The sequence below is a fragment of the Balaenoptera ricei genome, chromosome 12, assembly GCF_028023285.1.
Source record: "Balaenoptera ricei isolate mBalRic1 chromosome 12, mBalRic1.hap2, whole genome shotgun sequence".
In the NCBI taxonomy this organism is placed as follows: domain Eukaryota; kingdom Metazoa; phylum Chordata; class Mammalia; order Artiodactyla; family Balaenopteridae; genus Balaenoptera; species Balaenoptera ricei.
Genome location: NC_082650.1, coordinates 14,267,787 through 14,286,720, shown reverse-complemented (window position 1 = coordinate 14,286,720; position 18,934 = coordinate 14,267,787). Strand labels below are relative to the sequence as shown.

The 18,934-nt window shown below is 40.4% G+C and overlaps 1 protein-coding gene across 1 annotated transcript in view; it reads right to left on the bottom strand.

The window, feature by feature from the left end:
* Positions 1-18,934, bottom strand: part of SYNE1 (spectrin repeat containing nuclear envelope protein 1) — a 443,997-nt gene that overhangs the window by 212,971 nt on the left and 212,092 nt on the right. The window contains exons 55-64 of the mRNA XM_059940974.1: positions 15,699-15,835; positions 15,295-15,472; positions 14,480-14,662; positions 10,317-10,460; positions 9,836-9,991; positions 8,175-8,339; positions 6,474-6,646; positions 4,386-4,539; positions 1,539-1,682; positions 571-735 (exon numbers count right to left, since the gene is read on the bottom strand). Of these exons, the coding sequence (XP_059796957.1) occupies positions 571-735; positions 1,539-1,682; positions 4,386-4,539; positions 6,474-6,646; positions 8,175-8,339; positions 9,836-9,991; positions 10,317-10,460; positions 14,480-14,662; positions 15,295-15,472; positions 15,699-15,835 (1,599 nt within the window). The remainder of the gene's footprint in view (positions 1-570; positions 736-1,538; positions 1,683-4,385; positions 4,540-6,473; positions 6,647-8,174; positions 8,340-9,835; positions 9,992-10,316; positions 10,461-14,479; positions 14,663-15,294; positions 15,473-15,698; positions 15,836-18,934) is intronic.

The window sequence follows — 18,934 nt, the reverse complement described above, 5'->3', positions numbered from 1 at the left end:
AAGTGGGTTAGGACCACTTTCCCCATGAGCTTTGCCATCTCGCCCTGAATCTCAGACTGCTTACCTGAGCACCAGTGCTTTTTCTAGCTCCTCGAATTCCTTCTTCTAGGTCTCTGTCCCTGGGCCTGTATCCTCAGCAATGTGGGAGATTTGGGTTAAAACCAGATGGCCTAAGATGGTGCCACCGATTTGACTCTGAGAAGTGTCACGTGCTATTGACTCCTGCAGCTGTGTTCCACATCTAATTCAATCCTTTAGGGAGGAACAGGCAGGTGGGCCAGTCAATACCATAAGTGAGACCACTAGGCACTCCTGTCAGAGGCCACCTTAGTAACTTAACGCATTCCTCAAGATCCAGTCCTGCTCAGTCTAAACTGCCTATCAAACGATCTCGACTAGCATACGCTACCGAGGTCCCAAAATGCTACAGGATCAGACCTTACTAGGGTTTCACTTAATATATATCAGCTGTTTATAGGATTTAAGGTGACAGTAACTTCCCACTGCTTAAAATTACGATTCTATATTCAGAATGAAAATTCCCTTGTTTTATGATGAAGTAGAATTTACCTGAAGATCCCGCAACGTTGTCTCGTGAGTGTGGGCATCACCTTCAAGAACTGAATATCGGTCAAGCTTTTCTCGCTCTTGCTCCAGCCAAGCTTCAAATGCCTTCAAGTCTCTCTGATACTCCTGGTGCAGGCGAACTAGCTTTTCAGACTTGGTTACTGCTTCCTATTATTAGCATGCAAGATGATTAAGATGGGTATACATTTCTACATGCAGTTTCAACGTACTGTAAGAATTCACTTTTGGAATTTTAGAAAAGCATGATTGTTAAATCATTAAAATATGAATGTTTCCTAGAAGAGTAAAACATTAAGATTTAGGCAAAAAATATTAAAAAATGTAATATTGGGAGTAAAAGGGGTCTTAAAGATCACTTTCTTGAATTATCTTCCTGATCTCTGAATTCCTTATGAAATGTCACATGGATATTCCAAAAAATGAATTAATTTTATTTGTCATAAAAATACATTTTTGCTAATGAAGAAAACTGAAATTCTTATATTGTGCCTTCAGTGAGCATTGGGACTCACTGTGGATTTAATTTTTCATGTACTTTGTCTAATAAAGTAAGGTGTGCTGAAAGTTCACAAAGAAATAAATAAAGCACAGTATTATAAAAATTATTGGTGATTATTTCCTGCTTTAGAAAATTTTCATCACCCGACATATTAAAGAATTTATGAGTCTTCCTTATGAAGCTGCCCCCAATTTTTCTACAATAGGTACATTTCTAGGACTTTTTAATTGAGAATTATTTTCCTTCAGTAACTTTCATATCCTAACAATAGTTGAGGGTTTTTGTTTGGTTTTGCCAGTGGGGTGTTCAAAGTATTAAAATTCATTTTGCTTTTTTTTGTTCTATCTGCTTTCATAAGGCTGTCATTGCCCCAAATAAATGAGTCTTTAAATAAGCACAGCTCCAAACACTGCATTTTCAGTGGGTTTGCGTGGAACACGGTGAGCCATACCTTGGTCCGCTCTCTGATGTCTCTGTATCGTTCTTGCAGGTCCTGGAATTCTAACTGGGTGACATAGTGCTCTGTCATGCCAGCTCCTTTGACTTCAATGGTCTCCAGCAAGCTGCTGTGGCTCAGCACCTCTTCATTTAATAACTAGAGAACATTAAAAAAAAATAAAGGAATTGGTGCATATATAATCATATCAACGGTACTACTAAAATTAGGATATTTAAACTGCATACTTGGCAAGTGATCTCAGGTTATCTATCTGTAGACAGATAGATCACTCTATCCATCAATCTATATCTATATCTATATCTATATGAGTCGGGGGGTGTATTTGATATCTGGCCCAGAACTGTCTATGAGATACTGATTCCAGTTGACTTGGAAACCTCAAACTTAATTTGTCCAAAAATGGGCTCTTGAGCTCTACTCCATTCCCATCCTTCCCCAGCCACCAATAAACCTCCTTCCCCTTCAGTCTTTTTTCAAACAGTAAATGCTACCATTCCCACCCAGCTGGTCAATTCAGACCACTGGAGTCACCCTTTCTCCCTCCATCCATGATGAAATCCTGTTAGTTCTATCTCTTCACTATATCCTGACATGTGTTCTCCTGTCTCCTGCAAACCCCCAGCCCCCGCTGCTATCACCTTTTACTTGGACCTTTGCAATATCCTGCTGGGCAGATTCCCTGCCCCCAGTTCCTGCCCAGTCCCTTTGTCCACACTCCACACAGCAGCTTGAGTGATAAAAGACTGTAAGATTCTAAAGGGAATCGTGTCACTCCCTAGCTTAAAACACTGATAATCTTCCCAAGGCGGTCAGGATCAAGTAGAAAATCCACAGGCTAGCATCCTCATGGCAATGCAGGATCTGGTCCCTGCCACCTCTGCCAGATCACCTGGCAGCACCCATCCATTTATTCTCGGCTCCAGCAACACCCAGCCTTTCTTCTAGCTCCCTTTTATCTGAGCCAGGTTCTCTCCCTCCTCAGGCACATGCTGATTATTCCATCTGAAATGCTCTTTTCCCACCTCCTCCCCAAACTGATTTCTCTGCACTAAATTCCTTAGGGCATCATTTCCGTCTACTATTTCAGAGATGCCTTTCCAGTCTCTCCTCCCCCTCCCCCGACTCCAAGCAGTCTGTAATTGCCCTGTCCCGATGACTCTCTCTCAAAACATGCAGTTTTTTCTTCAGGGCACTTATCACCAGTTATAATTACTTGTTTATTCATGCACTCTCGGATGAGTATAGGTGTCCCCTCCAGAATACAACCTTTGTCTGTTTTATCTACCTGGAATCGAGCACAATGCCTGCATGTAGCGAGTTCTCAGTAAATATTTATTGAATAGATGAATAATTAATAAAGCAATAGATCATTATAACAATACGATGGGTAGATAATTATGAGTAGATTAATTTTCAGATGCAAACACTCATGCAAACCCAAAAATGTTAAGTGATTTGGCATAGGTCACGTAAGGCCATTTAGTCATTCAAATAACTTTTACTCAGTATTTACTCTGTGTCAGACAGAGAGCCAAATGCATAGGATAAAAAGAAAATTAAGCATCTTTAACCACTGAGGGCGAGAGGTATGTAAGCATATATTCTATAAAACTGATAAAGAGATATGAACAACAGAGAACAGTAGAACTAATTAAACCTCGGGTGGTGGTGGTTTCATAGAAAAGATAGCTTCTGAACTAATTCAGAAAGGTAAGTAGAAGGTTGCCAGGTGCTGGGGCACAGCTCAAGTATTCTGTGAAAAAGGGAGGAGATTCTGCAAAGGCATGGAATCGTTTAATTCCATTTAATGTGGCACATTCAGGAAATAGTGAGAAATACAGTAAGACTGGCACAAGGGTGGAAGGAGGGTGGGAGAGTGAGCAAAATGAGGCTGGCAAAGAGATTATTAAAATTCTTACAAACTAGAGGAGGGAGATTGGTATGATCCTGTAAACAGTGGAAAGCAACAGAACTCTCAGGCAGGAAAGAGAGACATTCACCTTCATATGAAGCTAACGGGAGATGGAGACAAGAGACGGGGTGAGCTGCTGCAATTTAGGAAAAGAAGGATGGATTAGAGTCAGGAGACACTTCTGAACTGGAATCAGCAAGACCTACTGCCTAATTCAAAGCGGGGGTAAGAAAGTAGGAGGTGGGAAAACGAGGTTCCCAGTTTCGGGTATTCAGTGCGGGGTGACACAAAAGAACTGACACTGAGAATATAGGAGAGTGAAGGATTTGGGGTAGAAGATAATAAGTACTGTTTAGGACACAATAAGTTTTAGGTAGAATAGGCCATCCAATGAATATGCCGTGGATGAATAAAACAAAGGTTTCCAACATGTTATGTGTGAATACTAATATCAGCAAAAAAGAGGTTTAAGAACATACCTCCAGTACCTATCTATCTATCTATCTACCATCGATCTATCCATCTATCTATTAAATAATCTTTACATGTAGTACTGTACTAATATAAGCATTATAAAAAATATACAAAAGTAGATATATAAAAGGATGTGATAGAAAAGAAAGTACTTTTACTTCCGAATGACGAGCAGGCTGAAGGTATGAAAAGCTATTACAAGTTGCCAAATTTTAAATATATCATAAAACATGCGTCTATGAGGTTTTCCTGGAAGAGGACATTTTCACTCACTAACAAAATAGCCACAAACAAAAGTTTAGGTTAAGAAGCCATTAGAAATCATAGTAAACCCCAAATAGAGTTTGCCTATGTGGACAGCCCTAGGATTCAGGTGAGCACATTTCTGTACAGCTATGGCAATTCTGAAGCACCTGTCAGAAAACAAATGGAATCTGAAATCCAGGTCCCACCTTGGCTTTCCCGAGAGCGGCTGTTTTCTCCCGCACTTCTGCACACGGCCTTTCGGATTCATTTAGGCTGGCCTCCACGCTGTCCATCCAGCTGGAAAACTGTCGAACATCGTCCTGATAACTTGTCCACTTAGAAAGAGCTCCTTCAAGTTGACTGAAAGGTAATTGAAAGGACAGTAATCTACACGGAGAAGCCATGTACATCCAATCTGTCTGATCTCGATCACCGTGTTGGTTCTGTCTACTCTCCCAGCAGGAAGCCCATAGATCAGGACGGGGCAGGCTTGAGAGGGGCTGCTGTGGCTTATCAAATCCGAGTCTGGGTCCCTGGCAACCACAGCCTTGAGAAGCAAGGGCCAGTGAAGTCCAGGCCAACGGGTGGAGAAGAGGCACTGGATATAAAACCTGGAGTCAGGTGTTTTTTTTTTTTTTTTTTTTTTTTTTAGAACAGACATGATCAGTTTAATGAATTATAAAGCAAGTACCTGCATAAACACCACCCAGACGCCTGGTGCCCCCGTGCAGTCCACAGTGCTGGCTCCCCTTGGACTCCAACACCCACACACCGGGCATCACAGGCCCCAGGCACCTCCTGCTCCCCAGATTTACGAGGACTCGGAGACCAGGGATGAGGGCAGCACACTGGCTTTGGAACCTCACATTTCCCATCAGTGTAACCCCAGGCTTGACTGCAACTCCTGTTCTGGTGAGTTGAAGGAGCAGAAAACACACGCGTTTCCCCTTTCGGAGACGGGGGTTTCTGTACCAGACTCCCCCGGCCGAGTCTTGGCTGGGGGGTGAGGGGTGTCCCCAGCGAAAGCCCAGGAGAAATGTGCCTTCCCACATCCCTGCTAAAAATAGCCTCAAGCAGCACTGCTGCCACCGAGCAGCAGGAAGGACGGAGAGATGCCCTGAGCGAGGCTTTCCGGAGCCAAGACTCAGGGCAGAAAGAGAAGCAATATTTAGCTCCATCAAGTTGAGTAGGACATCCAGAGGAGAGAAAAAAAAGTAATAAAAGAAGGAAGGAAGAACCGAACAAGAACAAGCATAGTCACTATCTTGCATGAGATTTAAAAATCAGAAAATCACAAATGATATAGGCTAACATTTCCTGAATTGGTCTAATTAACTAAAACCTGATGATTTCTCTTACTGATAAATTAAGCACTTCCTTCTCTCAATACAGATGTTACATGTTTAACTCTGTTAATCATTTGTGTCTAATTTTACTAACATGCTTGAGCCCTTCTGTAGCAGACACTCTGCACTCCACCCTCCATCCAGACCCCTGCACTACGCTGCCAACCGGTCCTCCAAAGGCCAACTCCCTGCCCTCTTGGCCCGAGGGCATCCTTTGGTCCCTGGTGCCCTCTCAGCTTGAGGGCACTGTAGGCAAGAAATGCCAGGGATTGTCGTCCCCTGGAGGCAATCCTCGACTGCCTGCCTGACTCATGGCAGTTTGTTTACAAACGTTCCGGCTCCCCTGCTCTCCACGGGTAATTCCCAGACACGCTCTATCTACACTGGCTCCCAGCAACGCCTGCTGGGAGTAAGCTCCAGCTGCCCATGTTACTGGCTGCCCTCCCTTTCTCACGTGTTGTTCCCACCACCTACTGGTGTTTTCTGGGGCTACTTCCCAAGTAAACTGATTGGTTTTCACTAATATATCTTCATAAGATTAAACATGTATTTATCTTTTGACTTTTTAAGCAGTGAACATCAACACAAAGAAACATGTAGTTATATGAAAACACAGACATAGTATTGCAGGTCAACCTAAATGAAAGATCGCACCTGCCAGTTTCTTTTGTTCCAAGAAGAAAAAAGGGAAGGAAGGAAGGAGGGAGGGAAGCAGGAAGGAAGAAAGGGAGGAAAAAATAACGGAGCAGGGCAATAGAGAGAAAGAGATTGGGACCGAGGGGTGGGAGGAGAGGGAGAGGAGAGAGAGAGAGAGAGAGAGAGAGAGAGAGAGAGAGAGAGAGAGAGAGAGAGAGAGAGAGAGAGAGAGAACCCCGGGACAGTCTGTTACTGAGCTATCCTGTAGATCTTTTAGCAATGACTTCACAGCAGCCCTTCAGCTTCACTAACCTTTTACAATGAATCGCTGCAGACAAAAGGGACGCCCACATATCCTTCACACTCTGCAGCTGCTGCTGAATGGCAGGAATGCCTTCCGCAGAGGTATTCTGAAGGACGGATTCCCCTCTGGTCACTATCATTTTCATCTGGATCTCTTTTTCCTGTTTCACTGATAATAGAGCCTGTAAAAGCAAATACGGAAGTCCTTTGTCATTTGCTTATTTAACATTTCTAGCTTTAAATATTTCAGAGTCCCGGTGGATAGCAGATAATCTGCAGTTGGGTTGAGCCCCGGTTCTCTCAGGCTCATCAGGTGGAGGATGGGAGAGTCACTTGCTGGTGGTGCCAGTAACCACTCACCAGCCTGAGTGGCCTTGGCCTTTCAGGTCATTATTATTCTCTGAATAATCCCTAATTTCCACCGAAGTTTAATTTTACTGTTTTTTAATGAGAGAAAAATAGATGACAATAGGATTCCTGAATTCTCAAAGGTCACTGGATGAAGAGCTCTATAAAGGTTAAGGTCTCTCATACAACAAACTGAAAGAAATAGCTTAATTCATATTATATATTAATTTATATATTTCAAGTTCTTCACAAGCACTATTCTTTTGCTATATAAGAAGGATCTTTGAATTCAAAGTTATAAAACTGGTGTTTATCACCTAAAAGGTAAAGTTGCATCTCTCTCTCTTATCTGGACCTTGCCAACCTCTACAGATTCAGTTTCAGCCAGTCATGGCCATCAGCTTTTGCTGCAGCAGGAAAGAACTGCTAGTAACGTCTCACACACCATGCTGTTGGCTTTCTTCAGCTTTTGCTCTTCTGGTCCCACTCTGAAATCTCCGCTGAGGTATCAGGCTTTCTGAGAAACCTGCCTCAACTCTCAACCCAATGCCCCTTGCCCAGCTCCGCTCCTCTGTGTGTCCACAGCACCGTAATTATTATTACTGTCTTCTGTGTTTCAGCCTCCAGCCTCAGACAATGAAATCCTTGAGGACAATGACCATATTTTATTCATTTTTGAATCTTTGGTATCAAGACAGAGTGCCAGTCTCCCAGAAGACACCCAGTGTATAAATGACAGGTGAATGAACGCAGAATGATTGCTTTATCACAAACGTAAACTAACACAAAACTAATATCTTGTGATGGGAGAAGAACGGACTAACTGATATAGGCAGGCAAGTGAGTTGAACAAGATGGGAAAGGTTTTGCCCGATAAAATGTTTCAACCAAGTATTTCTCAGAATAAATGTGCCTGTGATGTAATTTGAAACTAGCCTCTTAACTGGCTATATCAAGCAAGTTAACCATTTGGGGGTTGTTATTTTTTATTAAAAAAAATTTTTTTTTAATTTTTATTTTTTTGGCCACGCCGTGCGGCTTGCGGGACCTTATTCCCCCAACCAGGGATTGAACCCACGCCCTTGGCAGTGAAAGCACAGAGTCCTAACCACTGAACTGCCAGGAAATTTCCTTATTTTATTTTAATTGTTGTGAAGTATTTATGACTGAGTATATCTGAGCTCAATCGATTCAGGAGTGCTTAGGCAAAGCCTCCCTATGCAAACAGGATCACATCCACGGAGCATTCTTGGATTTCTCGTGGACAGAGTGTGACATTATCATACCAGACAGACGGAGACTCGAGAACTTTTGAGAAAAACAAATTCTGTAAATTAGAGACATTTCTCGTAAAAGGCACACCTCAAGCTTGAGCATCCTGCTGTCCAGCACGCTCTTGTCAGAGGTCGGGTGGCAGTAAGAATCCAGCATGTGGACCGCATCTGTCATCCAGTCTTGCAGGTCTTTAATCCCGAGGGAGAACTGATTGTGTTCCGCAACAATTCTGTCCAGTCTTGACACTTTCTCCTGGAAATGACAGAAATCATTTTCCAGCTGTCCCTTGCACAGAGACTTCACACCCTGAAGCTACTCCGATTGTAAAAGCTAACCCTTTGTTCCAAACAACTGCGATCAGCCATAGGTCCATATGCTCAGATACGATGCAAAGCTGTATGAATCTATGAGATGTGAAGTAGCTTTCTAAAGAGTAAAACTATGAGAATAATTGGGTCAAGAAGCAGAAAGATTACAATGACAATTTAGTGCCCCTCAGCTTACTCGCTACACTTCTTTACGACAATTGGGATATTTTTCAGAAATTTCATTAATGTCTTCCTCACACCTTGTTTGGGAAGCCCACTGAAGTAGTTTCTGCTCTCACATGATCACATTTGGCTCGACTGATACCACATACCCACATGACCTACATTGTAGCCAGTTCTAAAAAAACAATTATCTGAGATTCTGTAATATCCCTAAATTGGGACCGTAAATGTGGTTTTATTTATTAATTAAAGCTTATATCCAACAGTGAAGATTTTATGAATATAATTTTCAGTTCTTAAAGCATTTGAGTATCTACTGATTTTTTGGTATCTAAATAAATACAAAGGAATAGAAAGATGGCCTTAATTTATTCTAATTTCAGATATGTGCCAGATTTTCTAAAGACAAAAAAAGTAAAAAACATTGGCGTAAACAGACTCTTTTACTCCAGCACCTATGCTATTTGGCTGTCTCAATGATGTTTTATTGGGGATGCAAACAGCAGGCCAGGAGTAAGCCCACACTAAAACAGGCAAAGCCAAGTTACAGCAGGTTCCCTACATTCTCAGATCTGAAATACAAAAGGGAAGTATAGGGAACAAATGTTACAAGGCCATAAAGCTCAAGGTAGGCCGGCCCTACAAAGTTCAAGATGGGTCTGCTGAAGGCTCTAAGTGAGGTCACTGTGGGATCCCATTTACTTTTTTCTAAGCTGTTAGAAAAGCGCTTTAATCAGTTATAGGAATCATTGCCAATTTTGAGCTCTGCTCTAGAATCTGAACTGAAACTCTCAATCAACACGTATTTGACTACTATGTAATGAATATAAAGAATTGAGACAAACGGAAAAAAATGATCCCCCACTCACTCTATTTAGTCCACTAAATAAATTTAAACTGCTTTGAATTCCTCTTTTTCTAAATTTAATCTGCGTATCTTTAGACACAATACTCTGAATTCTGCCTTATGTTTATGCTTTGAGTCTTCAAAATAAAAGCTCTGGGGAACATACCACTTCAGGATTAAAGGGAATATTTTGTGCAATCATAGAGATGGGAAGTCTCTTCGATGTCTGAAACCTCCTTTGCTCTTTTCAGACAAGCACGTGGAGATGATGCAGCACAAATGTTTGGCTGGGCTTGCAAGGCTAGGGAGAGCACTTACACGCCTCAGCCCTGCCCCGGGGCCCCGGGCTCCCGGGCCCCAGCTCTGCGACCTGGGGCCCACACTCACACACAGCACATGGCAGGCGTTACCTTTGTTAAATTGCTTAGAGCTAGATACAGAGAAGACAGCTGTGACACTCGGTGCATAAAGCTCCTGCTGGCCGCTTGGCCCTCCCACAGCTGCTGAGCTTTCTCTTTCAGCCTGTGGAGCTGAGGCTCGTAGCAGTTTATTTCCTCAAGGACAGACTGAAAAGCACAAGCAAGTCACTATTAAGAGGCTGGGGAAGAGCACATCGCAGACAAAGCTTCGGCCCCAAGACCGAGGAAACAAACACGGGCGAGTCATAGGTGTGCCCCGAAGGCGCGTTATTATTTCCAAGCTACACACAGTGTGGACTACAGGACCGGACAAATCACACCTCAAAGGAAAGTTGGAAAACAGGACCTCTGAAATCGGGGACGGGTGCGCTCTATCTCAGGACAGCAAAATCTAACTCCAGGGTGCTCAAATGCCTCTGATCTGAATGTGTGGTAGATGGGGGATGGCCAGACGGGCTGAGGGGCTGATCACCTGCAGCTTTTGCTGTTCCCGCCTCTTGGCCGGCAGATCATACAGGCGATTGCTGCTTTCATGCACCATCTTCTCGGTTTTACTCAGCCAGTCCTGTACAGGCTCAGCACTTACTTCAAAGTCCTTCATTTGGATCTTTAGATTCTATGAGGTTTTAGATAGTGTTAGGGACCAAAAAAACAAAAAAACAAAATGTTAATAGCAAGTCCAGAGTCTTCACTTGGCATTCAAAGCCCACCCCAACCAGACCTCCTCACCCATCTCCCCTTCTTTTCCTGTTCCCAATGTCTGGAACTTTCTATCCTTCACCTTGGTACCCGGATAATTTGTGAACAACCCTTCAGAGGTTTTTAAGTTCTACTTTTTAATAAATGAATGTTTCCCTCGTGATCCAGCCCACCTCAGAGCTCATACACGCCCCCTTCTCAGCCTCTGTCACATTTGTTGTTTACGCCAGTCACTGCATACTTTATCATGGACTGCGCTGGATTGTGAGTTTTCATCTCATGCCAGCAAGCCTGTCTACGAGTAGATTACAAACTCCATGAGGGGAGGGCTGTGTCTGACACATCCTGGGACACATCATGGTACCTTGCAGGAATATAAGTAAGTCCTCACAAACATTTTGTTGATTTTGATTAATGGTGAAACAAGAAATAGCATATGGTTGATATGCTTATTATGTTTTTAATAAACAATTTGCTTATTCTGATTTATAAAGATACAAGAAACAAGAAATAGTATTCTGTGTTTACTACATAAGAATGTTGTCACCACTTTCACTGATAATTTGTAGCTGTCATATGTATTTGATAAAGTTTTATATGGTGCCATTTCGCCTTAGCCAAGGTGTTTATATCTACATTCTATTATTTATAAAAATGCCAGACTGAAGTGAATTTGAAATTGATGTTACCACGTGAACCCACTAAAGGATTTTAAATTTAAGTTTAAATCAGAGCTTTGCGCAGAATTGTCAAAGAGCAAATCCACAAAGGTTAGCTTAAAAATCTATGTGGCAAGAACTGCAGGAGGCTGGGAGAATGGCTCAAGGTTCCATATGTATCCGATCCGGTGTCTACAGTGTGGGGACAGTCATGCTGCCATAGTCACCTCTTAGGGAGATGGTAGCTGGGAATGCTTTGGAAAATTAAAAGTGCTTCACAAATGTAAGATACCAGGATAACTCCTGGAGTATTCTACTAAAATTTAAGCTTCACGAGGGCAGGAGTTCTATTCTGTTCTATTCTTTGCTGTATCTCCAGAGCTTAACATAATCCTTGGCAAATGGAAGACGTTCAACAAATATTTGTTGAATAATTAAATACATTTATAAATTCAAGGTGTTTCCATTTTCCTGCCACTGGAGTCTCATGGGGCCACTACAGGAGAAACTGGGGACCATGATCAGGAATTAGTGCTGCAAAGACACGGGACTGAGGAGCGGAGCAGTAGGGGCTCAGAGATCTACTGTAAAAAGTTTGGGTTCCTCATCCAAGGAGTGAAGTCAAAGGGCCTGAGCAAGGGGCCTGGGGCACAGGAATAAGGACAGCTTGATACTAAGTCAAACAATTCCTAATGTTCCTCAGATGTTTCCTGTCCTTGGGGGTGTACAGGCCTCCCACCAAATGTTCACTCTGCATAATTTTCCTGTTATTTCTCCAATGGCTTCAGTGACCACCTACAAAGCCTTAAAGCCTTCCATTTACAGAACTGTATTCATACAACACTTCAAGTCAGAGTGCCTGGGTCTACACCTTGTCTTCAACACTTACTAGCTGTTAGAACTTGGTAGATGATTTAAGCACCTTTTGCCTTAATTTCTTCATCCATAAAATAGAAATAAGAGAGTTTCTACCTCAGAGAATGGTTATGAGGATTAAACACATTAATATACGTTAAGTGCCTTCAACAGTGACTGGTAAATATTCACTCTCACTGTTTTGGCAGCTCTACCCTCTCTCTTGAACTTTGCACTCACCTTCACGGCTACTTTCCTGGCCATTACCTGCTGAGTATATTGCAGGCCCATAAAATTGAACATATATTACATTGAATTAATTTTTCTATCCCTTCCCAAACTACTTTTTCTGTCATATTCATGTCTCAGTTAATGGCATCACCATTCATGCCATCTTCTGAACTAGAAACCAAAGACTTAAAAACTTAACTTCTCCTTCTCTGGGCCCCTCATTGAATTCTTTACCAAATCCTGTTATGTTTTCTTTTAGAGATAAAGCTCCACCCCTTATCATTTCTTTAATTCAGGCTCTGGTCTCTCTCATCTGGATCATTATGAAAAGCTTTCCCTGGTCTTCGAGCTACTTATTATTCACCATTCTGGTCTACACTGGAGCCAGAGAGTTGACATGTTTATCTCCAGCTTAAAGATCAGTAGGTTCCTCACTCAGCCTTTCTCAACCCTCAAATTAAGCTCTAGTATCCTAAAGTATCCATTGTATGTAATGAATTAATCTCTCTTCTATGTACCTAGAATGGTATGGGTTATGTTCCATCCTTGTGAAAATTGAGAAAATAAATGCTGTTCTGGGGGTCAGATAAGGAATTCTGGCCAAGAGTCAAGGTCAAATTGCTTCGTATACAAGACATTCCACTATCTGGTCCTAATCGTCATCTCCGGTCTTATCTTTGTTGTTTTTCCCACAAAATCTTACGTGAATGTCAAACCCCTCAAAGTCCCCCATTCATAGTTGACACTCATGACACCCTGGCCCTGCACATTCAATTCCTTCTACCTGAAATGCACGTCGGCTTCGGCAAATTCAAAGCATGTTTAGCCTTCAAGGTTCAGTTAGAATGTCGCCTTTCTGGATACCTTCCTTGACTTCTCCAAAAAGAGTTAGTTGCATCCTTCTTTGAGTGATTACCATATCCTGAGCATACCTATATTATACTGCAGCCACCTCTTTATATACTGTTTCCCTCTTCAGAAAATGAATTCCCTGAGGAATGAGAAAAGACTAACCTTTTTGTATTCCTAACATAGTGCCTGGCACACAGTAGGTGTTAATATGTGTGTACTCCTAATAGAAAGGAAGGAAGCATGGAGAGAAGACAGGAAGGAAGGAAGGAAGGAAGGAAGGAAGGAAGGAAGGAAGGAAGGAAAAGGAAGGGAGGAGGGAAGGAAGAAAAATAAGAAAAGTAGGAAGGCAGGCGATTTCTGACTTACCCATCTACTCCGGGACATCTCTTGAACTAGTAACCTCACTATCTGTGTTGGATGTACAGTACTACCCTCAACAGCAGCTGCTTCACAGCTCAGGCCCCACTGCACTAATGAGCCCTGCAGGGTTACGAGTAAATTTCTAGGCACTGCACAGTGGTTATGACTCTCTATTAAATGGAGGATACCTACCATGAAAGAATAGCCACCACTACAAAGGAGAATTACAATGATCTCTGGTTAGGGAAGAATTGAAGAAACATGCATTTTCTCTTTCCACATATTAATTCTCTTTTATTATTATTTTCATCCTGTAATAATTATGGCCATAATTAAATTAAGGCTCTATTCTGCTAGGAAGTGTTGTTTTAAAAGGGAAAAGAATACTCTCCGTGCCTCACAATTTTACTCTAAGAGAAGAGCTGGCACACAAAACAGATGATCACAAGAAAAATATAACTGCACTCTGGCAGAAATTATGTTATGATTATAATAAATTCAATTTACGTTGTCTCTGGATAAAATAAAATAACCATTGTCTCTTTGCATACTGAGCTCCAAAAACCTACTACCTGATATGTGCATTAGTTATACCATCTCAGCCATAGCATTGCTTACGTGGATACTTCTGTTCAGTTCTCCTAGGACAACTTCTTAAATTGAGGGATTTCAAATGAAAAATTAAGTGATATTGCCTAAAAGTAAAACCAGTTGTTCCTGGTGGGATGGTGCATGGGCAAGCCTGTGATAACTGCCCCTACCATGCAAGAAGCTATCCAATTCCTCAGTGAGGTTCACACTTCAACACTGAGCTGTTTCTTAGAGTTATCCGTCATCTATTAATATTCAGAGAGGGATGACCAAAATCATTAACAAGGGTATCTGGAGGTATTGAATACAATACACTGTATTGTAACTACAATGACAGCAACAACGACAAACAGCACAGAACATATCCACGTGGCTGGCTATAGTATACCTCTAGGGCAGATTCCTTTTGGTGGAGATTTGAATGAAAATTTTTCCAATCTTCTTTTGCAGTTGCAATTTTAGCCTGGATGCCAGTAGCTTTCTCTTTGGTCAGTAGAGTACTCAAAAGTTCTCCTTTAGAAAGCATCACGTTTAGCTTGTGCTGTCCGTTTTCACTTTCTGACAAAAATTCCTATAAAGAAAAAGGTAAGACATTAGGCATGATAAAATGCTTTATCCATTGAATTTACTACTTATTTCTCAATATAATCAAAGAAAAGAAATAAACCATTTTTATTGTATATATTAAATGACTAAGGTTCTCTTACTCTATTTGTACAATAATACTCATGTATTATTGTATTATGTATGTATCATATCTAATAATAATCTTATATAACTGATATGGTCATTGTGAAAAGTACTGAGAAAATCTGCCTAGAGTGCTCAGGCATGATGCTTGTCACATACAGAGAGCTTTTATTATTTCCAAAATCCCTATTAATATATACAAATAGCATGCATCTAGATCAATGGACTAGTTTCTTTTCACATACACATCAATTGTTTCAAGCAGGGATTTACCTGAAATCTGAGTTTCTTAAGCCAAACTTTAATATGCTTATAAAGATCTAGAGGCACATTTTTAAACCACTTAAGCACCATTGTTGGATAGTTTTTTTGGGGCTGCAAGGCTTGTGGGATCTTAGCTCCCCGACCAGGGATTGAACCCGTGCCCCCTCCAGTGGAAGCGTGGAGTCCTAACCACTGGACGGCCAGGGAATTCCCATCACCATTATTAGAATTAATTGATCACACTCTTACCTGTATTTTCTGAAGACTTGCTGAAACTTCACTAATATTTTGAGGTATATCAAAACATTTAGCTGTAGTGATCTTTGCATGAACCAACCACTGCTGGAAATCCTTGAAGGCTCTTCGAAATCTCTGCCGTAAAATCTGTTCTTTATTCTGACAGCCCTTGGATGCTTGCAAACAAAGACTAAAACCATGATTTGAAACATTTAATGGGAGGGAAAAAAATGATAAAGTAGATTAAAATAATGTTCAACAGAGTCAACAGTCCTGAGTATGCCCTCACACCATTTGGTAATGTATTTAAGATTAATTAATTTATATTATTACTGAACTCACAACTTAAAATAAACAAACCTCTGGCTTCTTATTTGTGTGAAAATATTTTGAATACCAGCAAGGTTCACGCTCACCAATTATACTCTTTAATCAAGCCAGAAACTTTTCTGCTGTATGTGCTCAGGTCTCTGGAAAAACGACAAAGTTCATTCAGCTGAGACTTGAGATCCTCTGTCTGAGGCTCTGCTTTTTGTAGAGCATCCAGTATCTCCTATTAGGAAATAACAAGACAGAGGAACAAGCATTTAAACTGGGTAATTTCCACATCCTCATACTATACATGCATAAGTCACATAATAAATTATTAGTCAGGGAAAAACCAACACAGTAGATTCAGTAAAGAAATGAGACCTATTTTCAGGACTCCCCAAGGCATATAATAGCACTTGGTTAATCTGCATCCTTTTCAAGGCATGGATAGTCAATCGAGCATCCAATGTTACCGGGTAGTCAAATGATCAAGTGGTCAAGTAACTTAAAGTGGGACAAGAAAAAGAAAAGCAAAAATAGCCTAAATTGTTTAAAAAAAAAAAAACAAAAAACAGTCTGCCTAGGCCATTGGAAGATGTGTATGAATATTGTTGGTGTGAGGTGAAGGTGAAGAGAAATCACTTCAAAGCAAAGCAATACTTATTTGGGATCAAAAAATACATAAGGCAACTGGTTTTACGTAGTCTGTATGGTTAACTTTCATAATAAGAATTTCTCACATTTCAGATGTCTAATTTAACTAGTAATTTATTCATTTAATAGTTTCATTCATACAGTCATCAAGTATTTGCTAAATGTCTGGCATGTGCCAGTCATTTTGCTGGATTCTGGCACTCCCAAAATGGGATAATTTTTGTACTTGAAGAGCTCACAGTGTAACACATGAGAGAGAGAGACGTGAATAATCACAGTACTGTGAATACTTAATCCAAAATAAAGTGTCGGGATTTGACAAGTGCACCTCTGAAATCAAGGCCATGGTCTACTGAGTTACACAAGGTGCTTTGCAATCAGAGCTTTCTTCTTATAGCACTGTCACAAGAAGCAAATGAGATCACCAGTGTCAAATACTTAGCACAATTCCTGGCACACCAGGTGCCTAATTAGTAAAGACAGCAGGTTATTTAAGTGGGACTATGTGGATAATAGTATCGCCAAGGTAAAAAAAAAAAGAAAATTATTAAGGAGGAGGGGCAAGAAGTTGAGTTAACTACTCAGATAGCTGTTGCTGTTACTAGTATTATTCTCAGAGATATTTATCAAGACCTGGCCTAGATTTGTAGGAAAACCATGCCTCTCAACAAAGTAGGTCTGTGTTGTGTCCTTCATCCTAGGAAATGGCACCACTGTTCTCCCACTGATCTGAATCAGAAAACTAAGCATCATCTTGGCCTTGCCCATTTCCCTTCTCACTCCACACAAGAGAAACGAGGCCTGGTCTATTCTATGTCTTAACTCTTTTAATCAGTTCAGTTATCTCTTTTCTTCTGCTTCTCAACTCTCATAGACCCCATTTACTCTCTAGAATGGCACAGTGTTCTCTTAATGTGAATCCTGTTCTCTAGTTGTCTCTTCTGTGTTTTCTCATTCCTCAGTAATTTTGGATCTTGACGCTGTTCCTCCACCTCACCCACCTGGTCAATATGTAATCACACCTCAAGGCTCAGCTCAAATCACGGCTCCTCTAAGGATTCTCTGTCCTCTGTCCCACCTCTTAGGGGCTTCTTTTGAGGACGCACAGCACCTTGTTGGCACTCATCGCAATCCACAGTCCCCAGTGGTCTTGAGTTTGTTGGCCTTTCCACCTACACTGTGATTCTGAGAGGAGGGATGCTGTTTTTGGTTTTAAAATTCGTTACTTAGCTTAGCGGCTGGGCCACAGAGGAGTTTAAAATATTTTTATTTATAAAATTCACAAATAATAACTAGAAAGTTTCTCTCCAAAACTCCAAACACTAAAATACTAACTACTATTTTACACCACATTGAACCATTTATTTAAGGAAGAACATTATAACAACTAAAGAAATCTACCATATACCAAAAAGTAAAAAGAACCAGAGAGTCAAAGTGGTCATTTATCAATGAGATGATATGAAAAGTGAAAAGCTTTTGACCAAATCTTTATACTAAAATTTTTTTCTAAACTTCATCATAGATTAAAGCATTGTAGCACAGTCTTTCAGTTTATAAATATCAGCTCATATACTTCTATTTCAGTTAAGTCCTAGAATGCATTTTTTTTCCTTAAGGTTATACAGGTTAATACAATTGCTAAATTTCTAACACTAATAACCTAGTGGATATTAAAAAATATGAGTTTTGCAAACAGAGTGAACAAGATATTTTGCAACATGATTTAATATAGTTTATAGATGATAGTCCATTTTTATTTTATAAAGGATTTCTTGAGTCTCATCACTTAATTGCAGAAGAGAAAGTAAACACTTGTGAAGGTTTGTGACTATTATTATGATTTTCAACAATGATAAGCCCTCCCTTACAGCAAAACAATGCCAAAGAACCCTGGCAAATCCATTATTTTGTAAAACTTTTCCTATGTGTTCATAGTAATGGAAGTATTATCTCTATTTTTTTAAATTAAAAAGTTTTCCTAGCTTTATTGAAATATAATTGACATACAACGTTGTAGATAAATTTAAGGTGTATAATGTGTTGGCGTGATACATGTATTTATTGCAAAATGATTGCCACCAGAGCATTAGCTCACACTTCCATCCCATCACATAATTACCATTTCTTTTTTTGTGGTAAGAACATTTATTATCTCCGTTTTTATTTTTTATTTTTCATTTATTTTTTTCTCCCCATTTTACTGAGATATAATTGACACACAGCACTGTATAAGATGTACAGCATAATGTTATCTCCAAAATAGCATTATTAGAAAGAAAAGAAAATCTGAATATTGGGAGGCAATGTAGTACTGTTATCAAAAGTATGAACTTTGGAGCCAAATCTGGAAGTAGATTTAAGCAGAGGACTGTCAGCTTTGAATTACTAGTACAATTAAAATTCCATATTCACTTTTGCATTATCCTGTGCATTTTTTATAGGCTTCACCTATTATTTTCACTAATAGTATCAATGAAAACATGGTAGAATAGTAACGTAACCTAAACACAACCAAATCTTTCTTTTTTAAAAATTTCATTCATACTAGTGGAAGAGAAAGGAAGGGAAGCAAAAAAGAACTAAAAACATTATAACTGATTTTTTTGATATCAGAGTGAATAATACTGACCACATGGGACAATTACCAACTTCCTTGTCCCTGTTTTACAGAACTGCTTTCTGT